Genomic DNA, 25,691 nt, shown 5'->3' on the forward strand with positions numbered 1-25,691 from the left:
GCCAAGAGGTATCCAAAAGCAACTGTAGCTCAAAAGCAGCACAAGTTACTTGCATGCTCCAATAATAAAGGCAATACTTGTAGCCCCAAAACTCCTTCTGTCTCCAATATGCACAACCTGTTTCTCTTTCTCCATGGAGCTTCAATATCCTTGACCTAGGAGTGGGCAGCTGAAAATCAGTTCATGGTTCAAATGATCTGATTCCACACCATTTGAAAGCTCTGGATGTTTTCATGGAAGATTTAAGATTTGTAAAAATACAATAAATCAGCCTGGAGACAAAAAGGAAAGTTGAATGATTACATACCAAGCACTTGTGGTAGATTTTTGGCTAAGAAATTAAGCCATTTAACTCTCAGTGTCCAATCTTGATTGGTTGCCTTTTCTATGAATAACTTCACTGAAGCCTGGAGGACTTCCTTTTCATCCACCCAGTCTGCATCTATCTCAACAGCACTGAATCTGAGATTCTCAGGATGGGTGGACTGCATGATTTTCTGCAGATCTTGCAGAGTCAGTGGTAATGTCCTGAAACACAAAAAAGTGAAGATCAGCCATCAACGGCTCAAACTGCCAGAGCCACTTTGCAAGTCAAGTTAGTCACCATGACTTTAGGGAAGAAGGTAGCAATGAAATCATCTCTTTTCTTTACTTACTTCCAAAGCCATTTTCCAACTTTCCAAATCTGTTAGAGGTATCTACTACTTACAGACTCTTTATTACCAAAAATTTATGTTAAACGTCAGGAGTGAATACATACAACATTTTGTAATTTCATCTACGCACCAGAATGACATGTTAAAATAAGATAACAAAAGACAGAAGGAGGAATTGCACTGATAAAAACACCCAGCGTGTTGTTACATTAAACTCCAGAAGCTTGTTCTGTCACAGTACCTGCCCACTGTATGAGTCACTAAGCAAAGCAGATAGGCAGGCAGATTTTGCATCACTGTTGTGAGAAGAATTGCTACAAGGTACAAGAAATCATTAAATGAGCTCTGTTGCATGGCTGCTGTATGTGACACCACTAGCATACAGTTCTGTTGAAGGAGGAGCATCATTCTTTCACATGAAGTTATTGAATCTGCAACACCTGACGAAGAATTGTTTGGATGAAAGTGAGAAACACAACGGATCATTAATATATTTACAACTGATTAAAAACTTCTTTCATCTCACAAGGGAACTGAGCAGTTCCAGTGTTCACATGCACATTTTCTGCTAAATGCCTACCTCCTAACTTAACTCAGAATGAGTAGAACGTTCTTGTTGAAAACTGAAAGATGGAACAGTGCAAACATTTTGGACTGAAGAATAAAAACACAAATTAAGCTCGTAAACAGGAATTTCAGTGGTAGCATGACCAGCACTCTACCCATACAATTCGCTCAGGATAAAAGACTGGTGACAATCACATCAGTAACATTACTCACAAATCTTGTATTTTTACTCATTTATTTTGTTAAAAAAAAAAAACAAAAAAAAAGGCTCTTGCCTACCTGCAGTTTTTAAGGTTTAATCTATTCAAACAGTGTATTAGGACCTGTCCATCACTCCGTACTGTTGAAAGAAGCGAGTCTTCAGCCGTAAACAGACCCGTAGGTAGGGAGTCAGGCCACAATCCCATTGCAAGCAGAGAGTCACCCCAGATTTCATGAGAAGCCAGAGAAGAAACGTGCTTCATAACTAATTCTAGCACATGCTAAAAAACAGGAAGAACAAACCAGAAAAACAAAAACAGTTTAGAATTATATTGAAATATGCATTCAAGTACAGTATCAGCAGGAGTTCTAAATAACATGCATCTATTACCAAATCTTATAAACCAAATGATCTATAAACACCATAATATACATGATGAAATATCATAACATTTTAACGTTGCAAAAAGAGTGAGTTATGGTTTACAAAATGGCCAACAAACCAAACGTATTTATCCTCTGGAGAATGTCTCAAATAAGAACATACAACTCTGATCTGACTTCTGTTAGAATCAGAATTGTAGAATGGTTTGAGCTGGAAAGAACCTTAACAATTATGTAGTCCTAATCCTCCACTTCTTCCAAGAGACATAGTCCTCTAGATCAGGTTGCCCAGGGTCCCATTCAACCTAGCCTTGGGGAACATACAGTTTCTGTAGACAACCTATAAGGGCAGTGAGGATATTGGAATAATTTCTTTACTGGTCTACTCTACACCTACCCTCTTTTAGTTTAAAAACCATTATCCTTTGTCCTATAACTACACTTCCTAATAGAATGTCACTCCCATCTTTCCTATAGACCCTCTTTAGGTAGTGGAAGGCCACTGTACAGTCTCCTCTCAAGCACGTCAAGGTCCCTTTGAAAGGCATTGCTTTTCTCCAGCATGTTGACCATGTCACTCAGCTTAGTATCATCAAACATGTAATGAGTGGATAAGCAACAGCTGAAACTCACTGTCCTTTACCCTTCAACAACAAAAAACTACTTCTGGAGTTGCAATGGGTCTGTTACATGTAGAACTGTACTACTGCTTACACTAGAGCTAAAAAAAAGCATCTTAAGTATCTAAGAAATATAGAAAGTATTCCAATGACACTTAATCAAGCTTATTAATCACCTAACAGACACCCGACAGCATGTTTAAAAATCGCCTGGCTCATCTTTTCAAAAGCACTAAATTGGTCAATCCCTTGCTGAGGCACTTAAACAAAATATATTTCTCAGAACTAGTCTTTGAGATCCTCCATTTCCTACCTAGACAATGCAAGAAGAACCTTCAAATACAAGACTTTTACCTTTTGGTTGCTCTGCAACTGTTGTGAACGGCCATAAACTTCCCAACAGGCTCTGTAAAAAGACTTCACTAATCCAAGGCCTCTTTGCATCTGCTGCACAATTAACACAGCAGCCTGGAGCAAAGGTGACAAAGATGACACGGAACCTGAAAGATACACAGCATTTAGAATAAGAAGAACATTTAGCAATTGTCAACCCTTTAACTCTGGGGACAATCTCCATTTTTGTAGCCCCTGAGTATGATCCAACTGTACACATCCTATTAGGCCCTCAGATTTGAATGGGTTCTTCCCAAGGTTAAGAAAAATCTGACTAGACTAAATTACCAACTGACCAACTCAGAATAAAACATTGAGTAGCTGAGGTGGTGAACGAAATTTAACTGCCTTCTAGCTTACAAGAGCAATGTGAATGGGCCTTGTGCAAACTCTCCATTTTGCTGATTTTCACTTTGAATATATTGCCCTCCTTCCAGTAACAGACAAATATACATATCATGCCAGTGTCTGATGTCTCCTAACAAAGTACACTCAGTCCCAATTTCATTTATTTATTAAATGATTTGGGCAGACTTCCATTCCTGAGGATAACAAAAAAAAAAAAACAGCAAAAAACCTAAAATAAATCAATTACCACCCCACCAAAAAAAAAAAACAACCAAATGCCTGATAATACTTTTATGCCTTTGTTTATATCTGGACATTACACAATACAATAATCAAGTTTTAATGTTAAAGAGTTAGTAGAAATACATGTAAGGAGCTCAAGTTGGTGTCAGCAAAATACTGAACGGACTTTTCTTACCTGGTATTGATGTCTTGGTTTCCGAATGCACAGCCAGAAGTGCATCACAGATGCTATCTCCCACTAAGCCCAAACAATGCAGCAGTAATTTTAAATCCAGATTGTCTAATCCATTTCCATCATTTTCCCCAGAGATGTAAATTTCAATCCCACGATTCCGCATAGCTCGGGATATTTCCCCATGAACAGGATCCATGGAAAGGAAAAGCCTGTTGAATATTCGTAAGATGTAACTTCAGGTTATAAAATATCACTCTGAAGCCACCAAATCTCGTATTCCATAAAGTAAATTCATCTTCATAAAAATGAAAATGCTTATATCTAGAAAGCCAGACACACACACTGAATTTAAATAAGAGATATGTATAATTATAATTCGAAATTAGAGATATTGCATGATTTTTTTCTTAGCTTTCAGCTATGTTTAACATTTGCCTAATTAAAAAAAGTTAACTAGGCCTCTAAGCTACAGAAAAGACTTAAAATTCTTAGCAATAGCTTCATATAAATTGATACTATTTAATAATCAAAACAGCCAACATGCACATACTTTGTACTATCAGCAAACAACTCCTAAAAACAAGGAGGGAAAAAAAAAAATCTGAGATACAATGCAGCAAAAAGAACTGTGAAAAGTCAAAGCTCTTGTTTCCAATTCAAGAGGAACCAGAGCCTAGCAGTTCCTATATTCCTTCTACAAATTGAAGAAAGGTAGGAATCATATAGAGTATTCTGTATGTTCTCTTCACATCTCTCACAGAGACTACTTCAGAGTAGAATAAAGATAGACAATGTGATTGCTTTGCTTTTGTTCGGTTGGTTTGATTTTGTTATTGTTGTTGTTGTTTTGTGGTGGGTTTTTTTGTTTTTTGGTAAAGTTCTGTCACAGCAGGAACCATGAACTCAGAAGTTCTGGAAATGATGGAAAAAAGATCAGCATGTCCACATACCAGCTTTTATTACCAACATAACTGAATACATCACTATCTTTAATATATGTAACCTGTATCATTACAGTGAGATAGGGAAGTGCTGAAATACTAGGAGGAAAAAAAAAAAAAAAAAAAAAAAGACATCAAGACATGAGTATACTGCTATGAATTTTCCAATTTAAGTCTGTAGGGGAACAGGAACGTGAAGCCAAACCTCCTAAGCTGTACAACCTATGTTTAATTCTACGCAGTGTTTTCCCTTGCCAGGCAGACAGTGCCACTGCAGTACACTGAAACATGAGTAGCATTCAAAATACCAGAACACCGTATCACAGTGGATAATTGTCTTCATAAAGCTATTTTATGCACAGGAAAAAAAAAAAAAAAAAAAGAGCAAAAAAATAAAGCAGAAAAACAAAGTACCTGAAGTTTGGATGAGGAGCTATTGTAGGAATTGTGCCATCTATCACACCTCTCTCACTCATGGTAAGAACGCCTCCTGGCTCAAGTAAAGCATTCAGGCGGTCCAGCACAGAGGGGCTACATTCGAAAGAATGCTTATGTGGTTATAAGGTAACTTGAAAAGCATTAACTATGAAGCAGTTTAAGAAGGAAGATGAAGATTCTTGCAGGGAATGAAAATTACTGCTTCCATATACAACTACGAAATGCAAAATTGTTCAGTTGTAAACACATTCACTGAGATGGTAAGTACAATTGGAAGGTCAAGAAATTGACTCAAGGAAACACGTTCACTACAATCTCTTACTTGCAGAAGTTAACGTTGTCCATCAACAACCAGTCACCACGCTGCAGGGCCTGAACCAGCATCCCATCCACCCACTCAAAAGTGCCAAGGCTGTTAGAGTCAGCAGCTTGGACCTGCTGCAGCTTTAAACGACGGAACTCTTCGACCAGAAGGGCAAACTCTGAAAAAGAAGCATATATAACATCAAGACCTGTATTACTGATGTAATTTCCTGTTCAAGAAAAATCTGCTAATAAACATCCATGCACGTCCAAAAGGTAGGAAGCATAACAGCAAAGTTTATGCAAGTAAATATCCCATGGGGAAAATCCATGAGGATACAAGGCTTTTGCAAGTATAGATAAATATAAACTAGTCAGATACCTTACTCTAAACCTTCTCCTCAGTTATATAATGTTTGAAGATATTAATTCCATATGTTAGGCAATGCTTAAAAATCAACAGCCTTGCAAAAAAATAAAAAAATTTTAAAAATCAGTCTACACATTAGACTGCTGAAGTTTGTAAAGCTCATCTACTTAATGCTTCAGAGATCAAATACAAGAAAAAAATCCAAATTCACAACTTGGGAACATAAGATATGAACTGTACTGCATCATATATTTAGTTTTAGTAGTACAATTTCACTTTGGAGTAATAATCACTACCAGGTAAAACTACACACAAAAAATTAAGCACCCCTCAACCCATTAACCATCACTAATCCAACTATTTCAGAAGCTGGGCTGTTATACAAGTAGTATAAACAACAGCATGAACAAGACTTACAAAAAAAAAAAAAAAAATCCTACATAACCTTCTCAAACTTTCACTCCAGATCCACATCTTTGTCATTTTCTTCAGAGAAACAGACTTACTTCAAATCACCACACATACCTGCCTTTGAGTAAGAACTTATTTTGTTGTTTAGTCGCTGGGTAAGTACAAGTATTCCCTCCAGTTTGCTCACTAATTCAGCTGTAACACTTCTTCCTCCTTCACCCAGAGATTTGGGCTTGTAATTCAGGATGAAATTGCTCCAAGCACGCAGCACAAGTTCAGCATCATCTGCACAAATTTCTGTCAGGAGCAGACTGTCCCTTACTAATGCACTCACAACATTCTCCACTTTTTCCAACAGGTGCAGCCACGGTCTATTAATATCAACCTGCAAATATGCCATTACAGAATTAGTTCACCCAGAAGACCACGGCGCCTAAGACTCCACTTGGTGGTTAAACACTAAGATTGCAGTGGACTGGCCACAGCTAGGTAGGAAGCAGAAACACTGCCTTACTACCAAAACACTATTTACCTGTTCAAATCCACCCAAGAGTTCAGTTGTATCCATTGCACTGTTCATTGCCATGATTTTCAGTCGATGGCCAGTCAGATGGGCCAGCAGCTCAACAAGACTGGTTTTGCCAACAGCTGCAGGGCCCACCAGGATTACCATCCAGCTCATGTGCACACATTTCATTATGGACTCAAGGGACTGCAGTGAATGATGGAGAAGTGACAGATTTCTGCCAGGACGAGGAATATAGTTGCCACGAGAAAGAACTGAATAACCAATCTAAAAGGATGAGAGACATGTGGGTGAGTACTCAGAGGAAAACGTGTGCTCAGATGTACAAACTGCTTCCTTCTCTCACCACTCCCAAAACCTTGTCAAGAGCTCACCTGAATGTTATATGGAGTGATGTGAAAATCTCTTGTTCCTGTATACACGTAAGCCTCCTGGCCAAAAATGTCTCTAAATGTAGATACAACCTGAAACATTTGAAAGAGTAGATGAGGTTAATCAGGCTTAATTTATCCACTGTTCTAAAGACTTGAATCTTAATTAGCTTTCTTTCTCAACTTCACAGCAGTGTGATAGTAAGTAATACAGATTAGTCACAAGTATCTTTTAATTCTAAGCACAGGAACAATTAAAGTAAGCGTGAGCTGCCAGAAGCAACTCCCTGACTAACCCCACTTTCCTGCAACTTAAAGAGAAACATTTCTTACAAGTACTTCAACAAAAGAGAAAGACGTTTGATAAGTGATTTCAGTCTCACAATTTGAACACAGCTCACCATTTCTTTGTCCTCCCTGGTTCTCATTCTTTCTCCATATACCAAAAATACATGCTGGCCTGGATCATAGCATCCTGGTGACTGATCAACAAGCATCAGCTGACACCAGCGAAAAAGGTCACGTAAGTTGAACTCCCATGGTCCTCCTTTCTGTCCCCACTTTTTTTCAGCCATTACCTCTTTGTCAATCTGGAAAAAGTAGCAATACAAATAATATTTTATTCCAAATATTAAAAAAAAAAAAAAAAAAAAAAAAAGAATTTCAACTGAACTACTGCTTTTGTCACCCTGTACATAACAGACAACAGGAGAGAACAAAGCTGTATTGACTTATGAAGATGTCAGGAACTAAAGCTTGATTTAATTAGTCTCTCATCTACTAGTTCTTCATCGTGCTACTCACAGCTAAACATTTTTCCCCCTCTTGTATTTTCTAAATGAACACCCAGTAAGATGTTGCCAATAAGTATTTTTATCTAGGACCACAGAATGTTCCTTTCTCTTAACGTTATTATGCTTTTTTGTTTCATGAGATGAAAATTGAATGCAATTTCAGAAGCATGATGATGAAAAACTTCTTGCTGTGAATTTTAAATACTACACTTCAAACAACATGGCAGCATCTAAGCCAAAAAAAAATAGCTAGTAAGCTGATGCCTTGTAATTAAAGCTCACTGAACATCTTTCAAACTAGCACAGTTTTAGATCTGAGCTTCTCTGTATCTCCTGTCATAGACACATCCTACCAGCAAAGATTTTTCTTTATCAGGTTTTCAGAAGAATGCTGCACATCCTTCAAAGCTGCTACTTCTGAGAAGGTCAAGAGCTACTTTCACTTGATCCTACCACTCAAATAGCAGCACATAATAAAAACCAGATTAGAAATTCAAATTAGAAATGAGTATACATTGTAGTTCTTATTGAAGATACAGCTCATTTTGTTTGCGCTTTAAGAGTAACCCATGTGTGCAGAAAACCTTCCTTCTCAGCTTACTTCATCAAGATATCAAACCATAATTACTTTTAAAATCTCAAAATATTTTAAAAACATTTAATATCATGCATATTATTAGTAATATATACATATTTTATCTTCTGTGAAAAATAAATGCTTCCTCATTCCCCATACAAGCTATCACGTGTCTGACTATAATGCTAAAAGAATTCACATGGTATTTACTGGTGTTCTTCACTTTCCTCTGCATATGTTTCCATTTTTCTTTCATCCACACTCTTTCCACCCTTCCCTACAGAGATACCTACTTCTGCACAAACAAAATATCTACTTACCTTGTTATTGAAAGCAACCATTTTAGAAATAATACTCTTGTCGATGGCAGGAAACAGTGTGTTCCCAATAAACTCCATATCTGCTGCTGACAGTGGATCAACATACACCTATATAATAAAGAACATGCAGTGTGTTGATGTAGCCATACAACTACAAGAAAGGATCATGACATAGTTTACAGCAAATAAATATGCTTGCCTGTGTAAATCTATTAAGAAAGGACCTGGGCAGACCCTTTCTTCCACCTCCTTGTTTGTATGGATTCTGGCATCCAAAAATCTTGGTCTTTGTATGTTGCACGTGAAAATTCATTCCCAATTCAGGAACGTAAATCTCTGCTCTGTGGTCGAAGCATGCATTTAGCCCCTCTAATACAGACTGAGAAGCCAGATTCAACTGAGGAAAGAAATAAGGATACGATATTAATGCTCCACAAAACACATTTGTGTGACCTACTTAACTGCATGCAATACACTGAAGATAAATTCAATTTCCTTGCTGTTCCAGTGTTACACTATGTTATTACCTCCAGCTAGACTATTATTACACTGCAGCAACTTACAAGTAAAACTTTATCTTATTTACATTTGTTATTATTACTGTGATTAGATATTCATGATGACAACAAAACAAATCCCCATCATAAGATTTGTATTTTCAAGGAATATGAATGTAAGTTCAGAAGAAAGATTTCTGACACCCGAAGTCTCTCTTTCTCTCATTCTGACTGTCTGGGATACTTAAATTTTAAGGTTAACTAAGGTGGCATTCTTTGCAACAAGAAAAGAAGGCATGCAAAGAAAAAGTATGATTTTGCTCTTGTCAATAATTAGAACTCATACTTTCAAAAAGATGTGAGCTCTGTGTATGTCTATGTTAGAAAGTGCTTGTTATTTGGTATACAAAGAAACCTATGGCAACAACACACTTTATACTGGTAAAATGAATCCTTTCTTGATCTCCATCAGTAGCCACTACAGTCTATTAATCCCACAAAAGGCCTTTTATTTCAATGAAATAGAACCATAAGAGAGCACGTGTCCCAAAATTTGTGTTGACACTTTCCTCCCTCAAAAAAAAAAGTAAAAACCTTGGTTTTCTGCAGTGAGTTAGGTTAAGACACAATCCTCATCTTGCCTACTCTAGGTCAGAGCTGATCTTTTACACTTCCTCTATCCAATGGATAGAGAGACTCTTAGAGGGAGTTTAATCTAAGTGGAGAGAACATCCTCAACTGTGCACAAAAAGAAAATGACTGCAATTGAGCAAAAAATCTGTCAGTCACTAAACCTCGTAGGTTTCTGAAGATCCTACATGCCAAAATATATGCCACATGCCAAAAATCATCATGTCTGCTCTTCCCGAATACTTTATTTGTACTCAAAACTTACCTCATCTAACACAATCCAGTGTCCAGCCTTTAATGCAGCTAATAGTGGTCCATCACGCCAGGCAAATTCTCCTCCCCTACCACCCTCAACAGGCAAGTCTGTCCCAAACAAGTCTGTCACATCCTTTGAAAATAAAGAACAGCAAAAAAAATATATATTACAGAGGTTCAGTCAGCTTCACCTCCTCTTTAAACACTCATTAAATGTGAGAAAAAACTAATAACAGATTAGTAACTGCAAGATGCTGAAAGCTATTGTATTTAACAAAAACAAAATGAACTGGAACAAAAGAACAAAGCAATAACAAAAAAAAGGAAAAATAAAAAGCCCTAAAGGTGCTTTCAAGTATCTTTGCAAAAGTCAAGCAAAACACAGCAAACAAAGTTGCATGCCTCCATTTGAAAGGAACACAATCTAGAATTAGCATTCACTCAATTAATTTCACTGTTCTTTCTTGCTTCCCCTTCCCACCTAACCTTTTGAAGAAGGAAATACTGCCATTTCAGACTCAGTGCCTCATCTGAAAAGAACTGTTCTCTAAGTTAAACAAAACTTCCCCTACTATAAAAAATAAGTTACAAAGACAGCTTTTTATTCTACCGTTTGCTCAGACAGGTTGATTCGAACAAGACAGTTTCCTGAGGCTTTTGCCAGGGCAGCAACTAGACTGGTCTTGCCCACACCTGGTGACCCTTCCAACAAAATAGGTTTGTTAAGCTGTAGGGCTCTCAACAGCCTTTGAGCATTCACTGCTGTAGTCCCAGCATTTAGAGCATAATCCGTAACACTGTTCCTTTGAAGAACAGGGCCTAAAACAAAGGAAAAGAAAAGGATTAAACCAGAATGTTTACACTGGAGCTGTTGACAGAGTGCTTCTGAATGAGACCAATCTGCCTGTTAACTGCTGATCTCATCACAGCAAGCAGCAGAGATAAAGCTTGTCTCCCTTTCTCAGAGATCAGGCACTTAGGCATTCTATTAGACCCAAAGCTGTGACTCAGCCCCTATATTCTCATTTATGTGGTACGTTCCAAAAAGCAAATGAATATGGCATATTTTGCAATTAAACTTCATCAATTTCTCTGCGGATCTAAAATCAAAAACAGCTTTGGAAAATTTGGCACTGAAGGATACAATTCCAACATGTTATAGAGCAACATGCTAATCTGCTCAATATACAATGCCCTGTGAAAGAAAAGTTCTTAAATTAAAACGTGCTAAGCACATACTTTCTTTATTATTATTAGGACATATGATTAGGAGAGAGTACCGAGCCTCTGAGCTGCCAAATTCCAACCAGTATAACTCATTGGAACATCACTCCCCAAATTCTGCAACAACAGCATTGCTTAGGTATTAATACATGGTATCAATCAGCATTTTATCTTACAGATCTTGACAGTTTTTTTTAGTATGAAAGAGATCCTTCCTCCTGCGATCCTTAGTAATCCAGAAGGAAACTAAAGAATGTACAAATGCCACTATCTTGTACAATTTTATATATGACTAACACAATCCATAATAACAAAATGCTCAAAGATGAATGACAGACACAGAATCAGGAATATACTCTACATAGTTCAGTATTGCTAGGAATCAGCCAGATGAACTAGAAAGTTCACAGTTGAACCTCTGCCACTTTTTGGTCCCCTCACTTACTTTAGGGACATTTTAGGGGTGGAAAGCAGTATTTGGATAGAATCATTTGTATTAACTTAGCAAATGAGGAACTGAAATGCAGAGACTTTGCAACTATGCAAAAGTCATAGGAAGTCTTCAAGACAATATAACAAGGCAGGACATTATTCCTTCTGAAGATTGTACCTAGGACCATTGCCTCTGAGGCTTTACAGAAGGGCCAGGATGACTTGTAGCTTTAGGCTGAACTTAGTGGATGTTCTCCATATCATGTAAAGTGACAGAAAACCACAGAAACAAATATTTCCAAATTGCCACTACCACAACTGGAGCTAGGAAAGTTGCTTTTCTAAACTTCACAACAAATTACTAATTGGTCTGCAACTCTTCAGATATTCTAGTGAGAATCACAGAATTGTTCGAGTTGGAAAGGACCCTTAAAGGTCATCTAGTTCGACTCCCCTGAAATGAACAAGGAACACCCCACAGCTAGATCAGGTTACCCACAGTCTGGTGCAGCCTGATGTTAGATGTCTCCAAAGACAGGTCATCCACCAACTCTTTGGGCAACCTGTTCCAGTGCCTCACCAAATCTATTGAGTAACAGAACTAATGGGAGCAAAAACACAGAACAAATGTCCACCCACTCCCACAGTCTCTTGCCTCTTGGAATAAAAAATGGTTGGATTCCCATAAAGTTGTCCATCCACACGAACTCCTTCTTCGTTCTGTCATAGATCTTCAGCTCATTCTTCTGATAATCAGTCAGTTCAAGGAATTGACTCATTTTCTCACATAGGAACGTTAGGCATTTTTCACGAGCTAGTAAAGCCATATCAGCTGAGCAGGATGTTGTACCTGTAATCAGGAAAGTGTACTTCACATCCATACCTAGGCACATTCATCTAATGACAAGGAGACAGTGCTCTTTCACAGATGCCAGTTTTGTGCAGTAGTCTGTTCAGGTGTAAGTTCTTTTACATGCCTGCATTTCCACAGCTATTTAACATAAATAAACTGCTCTCTGACCAACAGAACTTAAGGACATATTTCCCAAAGCCTTTCTGCTACCATCACTGTCATCCTGACCAGTTTTCCAAGCCTTCCTTACCTGCACTTCTTCTGGCTTTTCAATTTCTCCCTACTCTCCCCATCTCTCTCGGCCAGTCTCCAAAGAGACAGACATGCATTCCGAACTATGCATATGATACTGGCTAGCCTCTGGTTTAGGAGGAAGACAGTAATACAAAGTCATATAATTAAATACCACATCACAATACATCAGCTTAGAAGACTTGATAAAAAACACAAGCTTTCTCAATTTCTGTGCTTGCCTTTGCAATGTTATTTTTACTGCCTGCAACTTACTTAGGCTTGTTGTATTATTCTAATATGTTAAAAAAACACAAATAATAAAATATTGTCAAATAGAAATGAAAACTTCTCCCGTTAGAGTTCCCTACTGCCTCAAAGCATTTTGTCAGCATTCTGTTCAAATATATCAACTATTTCTATTTTTCCACTACAAAGTGAACACTGAAGACAAACCTGATCCGATTCCATCAATGTACACCAAACACGCAGCATGGACGAAAGACATCACTGGAGAAACATAAAGATGCCTATGTTCCTTGGCAGAATTGGACTCCTCTACCATGACATTCATAAAATGAACCCATGATAAGATGTCTCGCACACTGAGAATGCACTGGCGACCGAACTCTTGATTAGTCAGCCATTCAACAAAGTCCATCATGAGCTCTGCTATGTCTGCTCCTGAAAAAAAGTCAAAAATTAGCTATCAAAAAGACGTTATTGGTCAAATATGGTATATTGTTATATAAGCAGCATAATTTTAATGTACACGCAGCCATAACACACGAACACAGATGGGTATTCTATGCCCTAATAAGCATGACAACTGAAGAATAAATCCAGGCCTGTGCTGTGTTACACATCCTTTTAAATTCAAGTAGCAAGACAAAATCAAACTATTAATGTTAACAGCAAAGTGCTGGCAGAAAACAGAATGACAGTTCTTTCAATAACTTACACTAGAGCTAAGATTGGGCACTGAGGAGCTATGGATAATTCAGTTATCTGCCCTGATTTTGCCTCTGGCTAATCAAAGAGCACACACCATGAATGAAGAACAAAGTCTAAAGTATTTCTGAACTGTCCCCAAAGACAAACACATTTTCAATAACAAGGTACACATTGATGTAAATTTTGAGGAAAGTTTAGCAGTATACCTCATTTTCTTAATAATGCTTGTATAATTGGACACACAGAAAAATACCCACCTTGACGGTTTATTCCACCCAGAGACAATCCTGGGTGAAGATTATGTTTCACAATCTGTATCAAGTCATCACGGCCATTGCTTTGTGGACACCATATCTCTGTAAATCTGTTGCGCAACGCGGGAGAAAGCTGCAAACAAGCAGGACTACATAGGAATTCATTTTACATAGCACATTACATGAGGCTGCATGATAGCCTTGCAGCCACAGTACTTGAAAACAACAGAGTGAGCAGTCTACAGCCTCAATTCTAATTTTGATAGTGCTACTTTTTAACAGTTTTGAGAGCACTGAATTTTAACATTCCTAGTAGTGGCACCAATGAAGGAAACAGCTGGCAAAAGAGAAAATTCAAAAGAATATAGAAAGAAACAAAGCTGGTTTGCAAGCACCAAAACTCCATTTCATTCCAGGACATCATGTATCAAGCAATGGCAATGTATGCAATGGCATATAGAAACAAACTACCACATGGAAATTGCTTCAATTACAACACACCTTCCCACAGCTCTTTTCTTAACCCTGGCTGAATTAACAAAACAAAATTAATTAGTGCAAATGCAACGCAGAAAGAAATTCCCATTAAGAATTTGGTTTACAGCAATTTTTTTTGTACTGTAGAAACCACCTTAATGGAATGGCATTAAGAGAGCTCCTTTCTTCGCCTCAATATCACTTCAAAGCATTTTTTTTTTTTTTAACTGGCTTTTAACTTGCTTTTAAACAACTTCAAAAACAGATTTTTTTCCACTTAATGAGAAACATATTTGGAAATGTAACATATTCAGTAAGAATGAAAAGGTAACTTCTAGTTGTCACTTTCTGAAAAGTCTTAAGGAGAATAATCTGCGATTCAGTTTTGCACTACGGTAGCTTCGTGCTAGAGCTGAATTCTCTTGTTTCATGAACCACATTTCACATACCCAAAATATTCTGATAACCAAGCCTACCTACTGTATTTAGAGCTTCTAAGTTTTCTTCGACATTCTGCTCAGCATTGACACAGTACTGTCAAAATGAGAGTACACAGAAGTGATGGAGAACAGGTGTATCCTAATCATCCTTTAGAGCAGTGTGGCAGGCTCCAACCAGAAAGACTGAATGCCAGAATCAGTTGATGCATTTTTGCATTGCACTTCTAATCATGAAACAGTTAATATAACCAGAAGTATGTTATACTTCCAGTTGACTTTGATATTTACCTCTTTCTTCCCAAAGTCACCTCCTGGGTTCATAGTCGCAAGGATACGAAATTTCTTCCCTGCAACCAACAGTTCTACTTCATTATCCTCATCATCTTGACCACCTTTTTCAGCAAGAACCAATGTCTTCTCAGCTTCAAGCACACTATAGGGTTAGGAAAAAAAAAAAATCAGTTAATTTAAAATTAGGCCAAGAAACAGAGGTCCTAAAAAACTAGATTTACCCTGCTCATGTTTGTACGATGTCTATCTGAAGATACCGAATATTAAACACTTCTAAGACATACCTGTTAAGTCTCTCTAGAACAGAATCATCAGCTAGAGAAATCTCATCAAGGAGGAAAAAACCCTCCTCTTTCATTGCTAAAACAAGAGGTCCATCACACCACTCAAAGAGTCGAGAACCATCATATTCCTCCTAAGAAATGGAAAAGGAAATGAAACGTCATTAATAACAGTTATTTTTTGTTTCCATTTGTTTCCACCAGCTACTACCAATATCACGCAAACCTGGTCACTTGATCTCTGTCTGATTGGTCGCAGTCCTCCTAGGAAGTCTGAAGTCTCCATATGCAAATGGCAGTTCACTGAATATAGCTTTTGATTTGTTAATGCTGCAAACATTTGGCAAATGGTAGTTTTACCACACCTGCAAAAAGCCATATAGTTGAAAAAGTGAGAATGAAAACCAGCTTGCTTTGGACAGGATTCACACTTTCATTGAATATCTATGATACAAAGGCTCAGAATGCAAATTTCCTGCTTCTCCTTTCCTTTAACTAAAAGATATGCAATGTGAAGCCATTTTTGTCACAACTGCTGCTGACCTGCATAAGATGCCTTTAGTTAAAATTTAATTTATTATCTGTGCTGATAGATTTCTACAGGCTGAAAAACAAATTCATTTCAGCCTGCCCTGCAGTCAGCAAACTAACTTAATATGTCAGTTAACTGGAACAGAAAATGCTACATATCTTAACCACACCTAAGTCTGAGGAAATAAACTGCTGAGGACCTGGAGCTCCCATTTTGTGAAAAACATTACTTCTCTCTTGTGTATTTCTTCCTTTCTCTTCCACAAAAATCTGCTCTCCAAATTTGTAACAAATTCAAAAGCAGACAGTATCTATTTCCATTATCTCCTTCTTAGCACATAGAAGTGGGGAAAAAAAGGTAGTATCTCACATACAGTCTGTCAAGCCCTTAAAATACAAACACGCTCTCAAACAGCAAACTGACACAACTTCTCAAAGTGGCTTCCCAGTGAGACACATTAAGATTCTAGAGGGCAACTTGTGAAAAATGGAAATGGAATTTCAGTTTTACTATTTCCTATGTAATTTCTATGAAGTCATATACAATACAATCTTATTAAAGACTTGAGCTGAAAGAGATACGATTATCTCCTCTCAAAATGGAATTGTGAAAAAACAACAGTTGCGAGTCATGCCATGACAGAGACTTCAATGCCCAGGACCAAAAAAAGCACTGAAACCTGGCCAATCTTTGTGCATTCAACTCTATGGCTGTTGCAATACTACAAACAAACAGTATCATACCCAGTCTCTCCCACCAACAGTACAGGTTCACCAAACTCCAGGGCTCTTCCCACCAAAACTGCAAGTCTCCTCATGCCTTGAGTCCAGACAATATGTTTAAAATCTCTGCCCATCACTGATGTCTGTGTGGAGGATTTAGCTGCACAACAAAAATTAATCGGTCAGCCTCAGTCACAACTAGAGAATTACAAACACTTTTTTTCTAAGAAACTCACCCAGGAGCTTTTTGACACTTTCCTCTGAGAAGAGAGACTCAGGATACACACGTTTTTTGAAATGCTTTTCAATGACTCTCTGTATAACATCCACCTCCTCCTGTTTCCTCACTCTTCCTGCCAGAAGCATAAAGCCTGTGAAACAGAGGAAGAGAAAAATCAATTACTATCTAGTTAACTAGAAATAAAAGCTTATACCTAATTATTGGGGTTACAATGCAATTCCCCAGAGGCACTTCAAAACAACTGAAGAAAAGCAGCATGGCTTACCATCATTTGCTAAGTGCTGAAGCCAGTCATAATCCTTCTCCAGCTGTTCTGCCAATCTATACCTTTCAGCCCAACGAAACAGATCCCGCAAAGTAATGAACCCATGCTTTCCAGCAAAAACTGTTGAACCTCTGCGGTAAGACTGGCATAAGAACAAGATGTGAGTCATTTTCTGATGAGTCTGAATTTTTTTACACAGGGTTAATATGACATTCGTTCAAATGAATTGTAGGGGGGGGGGGGGGAAGTGTCCAGCATTGTCACAAGTCCCAGAGTACCTGTATGTAAACAAATTTGATGGGTTCCCAGAAGCAAAATACTGTAAGTAAAAATAGTAAGAAGATAGGTACCTGGAATAAAGCAAAATCCAAACAAGGAAGGAGGTTCTACACCAAAAGGAATGCTAATAATTTTTAAGTTTTACTTTAGTGCAGCAAAATAAACTAAGATATTCAGTATAAGAAAGCGATAGAAAGAGTGCGATTCGGTTTATACTACTGCAATTGCTTTACAATACAAGATAGTTTTAGGTATTTACTAAGTGTTAAGTGTCTGTTAAACACATAGGTGTACCAGAACACAGTCAAAACTATTGCTCAAAAATAGTACCAAATTTGGCATGGCCCAAATGCTGCTACAAATCTATTATTACACTTCCCATTCAGGCCAAGAAATGGTTTTACACACTAAAACACAAGGCCTTCAGTTATTAATTTTGCTGCTGTTGCTGCTGCTGGCCTTCTTCCAAATCTGACATCATCTTCCCTATTCTCCATCCTAACCACTGAATTAAGTACTTCACTGTGGATTTTCTTCATTTAACTGCATTCTATATAAATCAGTTCACAACACACCGCCCCCCAAAATGAATTTCTATTACTTAGCATTGCAATCTTCTACAAAAAGAAGAAAGACTCTCATACTTGCAGGTCTAACATGACTTTAACAAGCTTGCTGCAATAAGAAGGTGGCAAACTGCATCGTTTGTGCAGGATGGTTTCCAGTTCAGTGCTTGGCAGTTCATCAAAATGCAGTTCTACAAAACGATTTCTGAAGGCTCTGGACAAAACCTAAAATACAAGAACATGCTATTGCTTTGAGCTTTTCCTTTTTTTTTTTTTTGAGCTTTTCCTTATGTTATAAGTCTTTTCCTACACATCCTAAGGAAATATAACTAGTCTCATTGTAAACAAATAAACACATACACATAGATGTAGAAGAAAGTGTAACAGATGGCATAGATGAGGACAAGAGCTTTGAAACATACATAAATTATTTAAGTCAAATCTCTTCTCCAGTGCTCTTGAACAAGGAATACTGCATCAATTATAGCATATGTCAACTCCAGTTCAGTATAGCACTTAAATTTCAACTATTCAAAATTAATTAGAGCTTTGATATCTGTATCTAACCTAAACAGGAATCCAGTTGTACTTACAGTCATTCCAGATCAATCTTCTACCTCCTACCTCCTTAGAGTTTCATATTAATTTCGTACTACGCATCAGTAGGTTTTCACATCACACTTCTATGTACAATAGGGATTCACTCTCTAGAGTCATAGTTACACAAAATAAGAGATTATACAGACCTTCCTGCCACCATAGAGTCCTGGAGGATTCTGTGTAGCAAAGAGCATGAAGTGAGGGTGAGCTCTGACAACTTCCTGAGTCTCAGTAATGAACAGCTCCCTGTTATCATCCAGCAATCGATTGAGAGCCTCCAGAACATCAGTGGGAGCCAAGTTCAGTTCATCTAGAACAATCCAGTAACCCTTTCTCATTGCATCTATGAGGATGCCTTGGAGGGAACAGAAAGAGTTCTAGTTAAAAATTTAACAAATTAAATCTAACAGAGAATGCATTTAGATACTTTCAGTAATCAGTTTTCACTCAGTGTAAAAGCTAATTCAGACATGGAAGCAACAGCTTAAACTACTGAATTCTTTATGTACAAAAGGACAAGAAGTAGAATAGCAATGAGACACATAAACTCTTAAGAATTTACTGTAATTTGCATAATTAACTATCAATAGGTACATACTACCTTTATAGAAGGTTATCTCTCCATTGCAATAAAGGAGACAAGTTAGGCAAAAGAGAAAGAACGAGGAAAGGAACACAGGAATGTGAAGTAAATGCAGTATGCTGACCCACCTTCCTTAAATACCAACTTCCCAGAGGCATCTGATGTATAACAGCCAATATATTCCTGGATGTCAGTATGCTCGTGGTTGTTGATCCTTACACAGTGGTTCCCAGTAGCAGCAGCCAACCAGCGAATTAAACTGGTTTTACCAACAGAGGTTTCTCCTTGAATCAGTACTGGGTGAGTCCTAAGAGGGACAACCAACACAGTGGTTTAGAAGCACGAGTCACATCTTCCTCATATACAAGATACCAGCATCACTTGAATCTTCCACAGATTCTTTATTACCAAAACATCACTATTTAACTAATTTTGAATTAAAGACGATACACTAAAGGGTTCACATGAGGAACTTTACCCACAAATGCTAGCTGCTAGCTGTGAAGTTACTATATGGAAGCGTGAAATAAGCTGGATACTCTAACTGCAAAATTTCTAGATGATCACTGACATAAAACTCAGTATAGCAGTTAGATAGCTTCAGATGAGAAAGAAATAGAAACTCAAGACACTGTACAATGAAAAGTTAACTATAAAATAGAAGTAAACTGGATATTTTTCATGCTAAATAATGTAGACTAGATGGACACAATAAATAAGCAACTTTAACCGAGTTTACTAACAGAAAAAAAAGACATACCCTGCAGACACAACTCTGACAATATCTTTCAGATTAAGCTTAACTGAAGGGGTTAGCACGTAAGTCTCATCTACAGTAGGTTCCTTATCCCCAGCAGAAATCCAGTATCCTTCTATGTGTATAAATCTTCCTCCTTGGGGTTTTGGTATTTGCTGAGGAGACATGACAGAAGTAAAAGATCATAAAAATGAGTTTTAATTTGCTAATGAAGACAACTAGTGTTATACTACTGTAACGTATTCTAAAATAAGTCATTTTATATTGCTCCCTGAGCACTCCTGCAATAAGCACCATCCCCTTGTCACAGAATGAAAAGCCTGAGCAGATTATTGCAAGGTCATGAAGCAGGAACCTTTGCACTACAAAGACAGCAGTTTCTAAAGACATTCTCGTAGCACTGAATTTCAAAATACACTTTCAAATGGCAAACTGGCTTTTAGCTTTTTATATTCATATTTTCTGACATTAAGATTTTTATTCTTAAACAAATGCGCGTATCTTACAACTGGCTTCCCCTATCCCAGTTGTCCATTGTCCACACAAACTCATCTTGGGCTCCCTGAATTAGTGAGATTTCTCTTTTCTCATCAGAGAAAAAGCAAAGATGCTTGCTTAGGATCTAAAAACAAAAGAATCTGTGAAAATTCCTCAAAAGCCTGTGAAGTTTTACTATTGGAGTCACTATATTAAGCTGCCTACACTCCACGATACTATAATCATCCAGTCTTCCATATTTTTGTATTTACAAATAAACCATCTAACATACAGGTATTTTGTATAGAAACAAAAATTATTAAGGAATTGAATTTTTAAAAAGTTTTAGGTTTTTTGCACACACACACACACACACACACACACACACAAAACACATGACTGCAAGACTGCATGTAGGAAACGTAGGAGAAAAAAGGCAGAGAAAGTAATGCAAAATAAATTCTACTCTGATTACTCACCAGCTTAAAAGTAGGATTTTTACATACCTGCTTGAGAAGGCTTTTGATGTTGCCAGAGACTATATGCTGGCAAATTAGCTTTTGAACCACTGGGTGAGAAACTCTGTCGAGCTGTGTTAGAAAGCTCAAACAGAAGCCCTAAGAAGAAAAGTTATTGTTAGCAATTAAGTGATAAACCATTAGGAGAACAAACAAACAGAATGCATCAGAACTAAAGAATCATTTGTCTTCAATACTGCACCCAGAAGAGAGGATTTTCCTTTACTCTGTGGTGAATACACAAACCAAAATAAACCTCAGTGCAGGTAATCACCTCATACAGTGAGCGCTGTATGCTGCTACACGGATTAGATGCTGCAAATCTCAGTGCCCTGCAAAGTGTACGGAGACTGTAATGAGGTCTGTGGCCAGTTCCATCTACCAGCTTCGTTTCGGCTTCCTTCCTCACAGCTAAATAAAAGCTGGAAAAAAAAAAAAAAAAAGAAAAAAAAAAAAAAAAAGGTGAAAACAGTTCCAGTTATACAGCGTTGTTTCTGATCAGAACATTCCTTTGAGGAATTAAAGTACAAACTTAAGCTTATCTTCAACTGTCAAGTTTTTTCAGAAGCTGTAAGCTGAGAATGCCATGCCAAACTCTGCCATCTGTATAGCCAGTGAAACAAAGCAACACAGTATTTCAGAACCATTTTTTTGAGAGCTCGGCACACAGAAAGTAAGTTTGAACAAGTATCTTAAGCATTTAATAGTTCTTCAGGTTAGTAGAACAAGATTATATACTTTATTCTACAGAAAAGAATGGTTACTTGTTAAAAAACACAAGGTTTTCATTGGTATGATCTACAGAAACCTTTTCATCACTAAGATGGGAAAGAGGGTTGCAACAAAAGTGCTTTTTTAACTGATGTCACCAAGAAAACCTTTCTTAGTAAGAAGAAGTGAATCTCCTCCCCATGAGTACAGAATTAATAAAGTTATATCTACCAAACTCTGTTTCTGTGGCAGTTGCTGTGTACGGGGCATTTCTGTGTTTCCTAAACCATTCTAACCATAGATTAGTTGTATGTTTCCTTTTTGTGCCTTATTTTAGTAAAGATTCCAAGAAATCACAAACAACTTACTTCACAATTCCTTGCACTGTATTTTTGCTCACATTCAAGCCTCTCAGGTAATCCATTATAAGAATTTGCAAATCTCCTTCATTTCTCAATTCTTCTACATAAAGTTCTGTAAACCTGTATGAGTCAAATCAATTCATAACATTTAGACATCTTACAATAATAGAAAAAACACAAAATTTCATTTTTGACAACTGCAAATATAAAATCATTTAAACTTAACGAGTTACGCTGAAACTGAAATATTCTTTCTTCTGCACCACACTCTTCCTTCTCCCCTCTCACTACTAAATCAGGGAGCCAGTAGCAGTACATCAAAATTAACTGCAAATGACTATTTATACACAGTAAGTGCATATATACACTTTTACACAATATGAATCTGTTAAGGGGTTGCATGTGCAGCTATTGGAGAAAATAGATCACATACAAGAAGATCCATACGCTCAGGAGCAGGTATTATTAAGGAATGAATTTGCCACATCTCCAATTTTCCTGGCCGTACCTTAAATCCAGTATTTCAAATACATGCTTGTTCTACCATGTAGTCCTCCTTTTTACTGAGTGAACAAATCTGAATATGTATCTTTTTGCAAGGATCATCAACAGTTCTGAGTTACCAAGAATAAGAAAGCATGAAGCATTTCCCTTTACAATCCCCATCAGGAACATAAGCTGTAATAGCACTCCTAGGCATTGACAATTTAATTGTAAAGAATTATTATTACCTTGTTCCCAGTGACAGCACTCTATTATTGCTAAACCCCTTGTTCATCCTTGGCAACTTCACAGTATTTTCATGACACTATTTCATACAAAAATTCTCACTGTGATGTGGAATTCATCTGTCACATGAAGCTAGAATTCACACTTACATTCTCAGGCTTCCAATGCGGCATTCTTTGCTGAATCATTTCACCAAGATAGTTAAAAGTTGTTGTTTTCATCGAAGTTTAAGAATTTTTTTAGAGAGTTCTTTTTTTTCCTACCTGTTCCGTATTCCTGGAGGAAGATTTCGCTTTCCAACGTCTGTCGCTGGATTCATGCATGCAAACAAGCGAAAATCAGGATGACGCACTAGAGGTTCTAAAGAAGAACAGAAACATGAAACAAAGGGTTAGTGCTAAACCCAGGACATTTATTACATTAAATATGGTAGACTTCTTCTTAGCCAGTTTTCTACTACTGCACTACTACATCTTCTTCAAATGCCAGGGTGATAAGTCTTCAGAGAACAACCCCATATAACTTAGTAGAAATATACCCACATCTTTACACAACAGTCATAAGCAAATGAAATCTCTGATTTGTGCACAACAGGATATCTCAACAGCACCAACATTTCATAAATCATATAATCCCTCAATATGAAACTCCTTTTGTCTCTTTCATAACAATGGGAAGAGTTTCCTCAGCCTGGAAGAAAACACAGCTTAGGGAGCTCATGCAACATTTGTCTCCAGCTGTAAGCCTAGAAAATAATATTCAGCAATTTTATTGTTCACCTTTAGATCTGCACTGGGGTCTGGCTGTGACCCAAGTAGGTCAAAGGCACGTTCTGCTAAAAATACATCATGCCAAGCAATATGAAATGCAGCAGAGGAAGAAGGGGGTGAGGATTTTTGTCTTCCAAGGAGGCTGTTGCTCCGTGAATGGCTGGAGTGTGGTCTGCACAAGAGAGATGGTTAGCGACTTTGCATCATTTGCTAAAATACTCTTCAGAGACTGTAATGCTTAACATAAGCACTAGAGTCCTATTCCTTGTGGAGTCCAAATAGGCAAAAGCTACAACAATATGTTATCTGAAGTCTCCTGGGATGCAGTGAATTAAACTCCCACTTCTTGCATACAAATGTGAAGTATAGAAAGAACACATTCTCCCCTGCACAGATTCACTATAATGGTAAATGTTTGTTATTTATTTAGGATTGGGAATTCAAAGATTGGACAGAAAAACACAGCGTAAAGCACAGAAACAGTACCTGTGTCTCCTCTGTCCAGTAATACCAGCGAACCAGATGATCCTTCCAATAAACCACTCAGACACTCTAATGTCTCTGCTGCAGCCAAGTTAATCTCATCCAATAAAATCCACTCTCCTTTTTTTACTGCTTGTGCCAGAGTACCCTAAAAATAAGATCAATCTGTTACTCACATCACCAGCAGTGATGTATCACCTGCATATAGGAAATACTTGTATTTCAGTCTATGGGTTCATTAGACAAAAAGGCAGTCCCAGATCTTTTTACAGCCACTGCGGTTTTACTAATCTCCCTCAACAACAGCAATTATTTTCTAAGTCACAAAAGCCAAACAATTTTCACCATTTAGATCTGCTCCTTTATAACAGAACTAGGCTTTCTTTTTTACTGTGTTGCCTGTCAGCAACACTCATCACTGTGGTGCAAAAGATTCACTGACAACACCCATAAGATGGTTCATCTAAAGAAATCCAAACAGTGACAAAAGCAACACAACATTTCTCAGTGAACTAGACTTTACTGAATAAAACTATACTCATTCAAACATTCCCCATCTATTCATATAGTCCTTTTCGGAAAGAGAACTGATTATTTTATAAAATTTGAAAGCATACTCAGACTAATAGGATGACAAAGTACAGCTATACTTAAAACACTATAGTTTCCCCTACTGCAAACAGTGTCATTAGACTGTAATACCATGGGTTTGAAACCTCACACAAATCTCTTCCAGATACATACATAGCACACATTTTTCTTACTAAATACCTCAGTGGAACCCCTATGCATGAGGATATCCTACTGCAGATTGGCCAAGATGTATTTTGTAATCTTATCAATTTGAAAACATGATATGCCGTACTGTCAATAACCTTTTATCATACAGTCCTAACCCTTATTTTACACAGCATTAAATTAGCTTGCTACCACCAAACACTCTTCTCCTCCCTCCATCTAAATTCCAGCCCCATGAAGATCCACATAGCCCCACACTGTTCCACATAGCTATTGTGAAACTACTTCACTACAAGTTTTACTTCACATTAAGACTCCTGCCAGGAAGTTATTTATATAATACTGATCACAATGTTTCATTAACAGTCCTCCTCATTTTTCCCAGCATCAAAACGTAAAACTCTAAATACCTCTACAAAAGCAAAGAGAAGTGCATTTTCTGTCATCTTCATCTGTTGATGAGCATGATTCAGTTTAAGACCAAATGCCTCCCACTTCTCCTTCAATGGTGAGCCTGTAAGGAAAACAAAATTTATGTTCGTAGCAATAGAATAGGACAAAAGTGTTTAGAAGCAGTATTTTATAGAATCACTGAATCATTTAGGTTAGAAAAGACCTTAAAGATCATCAAGTCCAACCAAAGCCTGATGTACTGAATTCTTCACCGAATTCTTAACGCCACATCCACATCTATCATGCTATCAAGCTGCTTGAAACACTGAGTAGATCTTACATTCTCATCTTTTCTGCTAGTTGTGTACATTTAATTTTATAACTGTACCTTCAAAAGAATCAGGTAAAAGAAAGAGGGAGAAGAGGTTCATAAGTAATTTCACTTGGCCCATTCTGAAAGAAAGTTACTGTTTCACTCATTAGATCTAGGGCCAGAAACCACTTCATG

The 25,691-nt window shown here is 37.4% G+C and overlaps 1 protein-coding gene across 2 annotated transcripts in view; it reads right to left on the reverse strand.

Moving 5' to 3' along the window:
* The window catches only part of MDN1 (midasin AAA ATPase 1), a 93,536-nt gene that overhangs the window by 45,210 nt on the left and 22,635 nt on the right, over positions 1-25,691 (reverse strand). For both annotated transcript variants that reach the window (XM_048937782.1, XM_048937781.1), the window contains exons 17-49: positions 25,201-25,304; positions 24,056-24,200; positions 23,063-23,159; positions 22,077-22,190; positions 21,272-21,419; positions 20,986-21,096; positions 20,006-20,157; positions 19,374-19,552; positions 18,809-19,017; positions 18,141-18,287; positions 17,218-17,359; positions 16,948-17,082; positions 16,733-16,871; positions 15,684-15,822; positions 15,461-15,591; positions 15,174-15,318; positions 13,972-14,101; positions 13,217-13,444; positions 12,332-12,526; positions 10,631-10,839; positions 10,031-10,153; positions 8,838-9,035; positions 8,639-8,746; positions 7,349-7,537; positions 6,951-7,040; positions 6,583-6,843; positions 6,165-6,435; positions 5,289-5,448; positions 4,943-5,059; positions 3,588-3,796; positions 2,783-2,928; positions 1,503-1,705; positions 308-528 (exon numbers count right to left, since the gene is read on the reverse strand). In XM_048937782.1, the coding sequence (XP_048793739.1) occupies positions 308-528; positions 1,503-1,705; positions 2,783-2,928; positions 3,588-3,796; positions 4,943-5,059; positions 5,289-5,448; positions 6,165-6,435; positions 6,583-6,843; positions 6,951-7,040; positions 7,349-7,537; positions 8,639-8,746; positions 8,838-9,035; positions 10,031-10,153; positions 10,631-10,839; positions 12,332-12,526; positions 13,217-13,444; positions 13,972-14,101; positions 15,174-15,318; positions 15,461-15,591; positions 15,684-15,822; positions 16,733-16,871; positions 16,948-17,082; positions 17,218-17,359; positions 18,141-18,287; positions 18,809-19,017; positions 19,374-19,552; positions 20,006-20,157; positions 20,986-21,096; positions 21,272-21,419; positions 22,077-22,190; positions 23,063-23,159; positions 24,056-24,200; positions 25,201-25,304 (5,295 nt within the window). The remainder of the gene's footprint in view (positions 1-307; positions 529-1,502; positions 1,706-2,782; positions 2,929-3,587; positions 3,797-4,942; positions 5,060-5,288; positions 5,449-6,164; positions 6,436-6,582; positions 6,844-6,950; positions 7,041-7,348; positions 7,538-8,638; positions 8,747-8,837; positions 9,036-10,030; positions 10,154-10,630; positions 10,840-12,331; positions 12,527-13,216; positions 13,445-13,971; positions 14,102-15,173; positions 15,319-15,460; positions 15,592-15,683; positions 15,823-16,732; positions 16,872-16,947; positions 17,083-17,217; positions 17,360-18,140; positions 18,288-18,808; positions 19,018-19,373; positions 19,553-20,005; positions 20,158-20,985; positions 21,097-21,271; positions 21,420-22,076; positions 22,191-23,062; positions 23,160-24,055; positions 24,201-25,200; positions 25,305-25,691) is intronic.

Source organism: Lagopus muta, chromosome 2 (assembly GCF_023343835.1).
Source record: "Lagopus muta isolate bLagMut1 chromosome 2, bLagMut1 primary, whole genome shotgun sequence".
Classification (NCBI taxonomy): Eukaryota; Metazoa; Chordata; class Aves; order Galliformes; family Phasianidae; genus Lagopus; species Lagopus muta.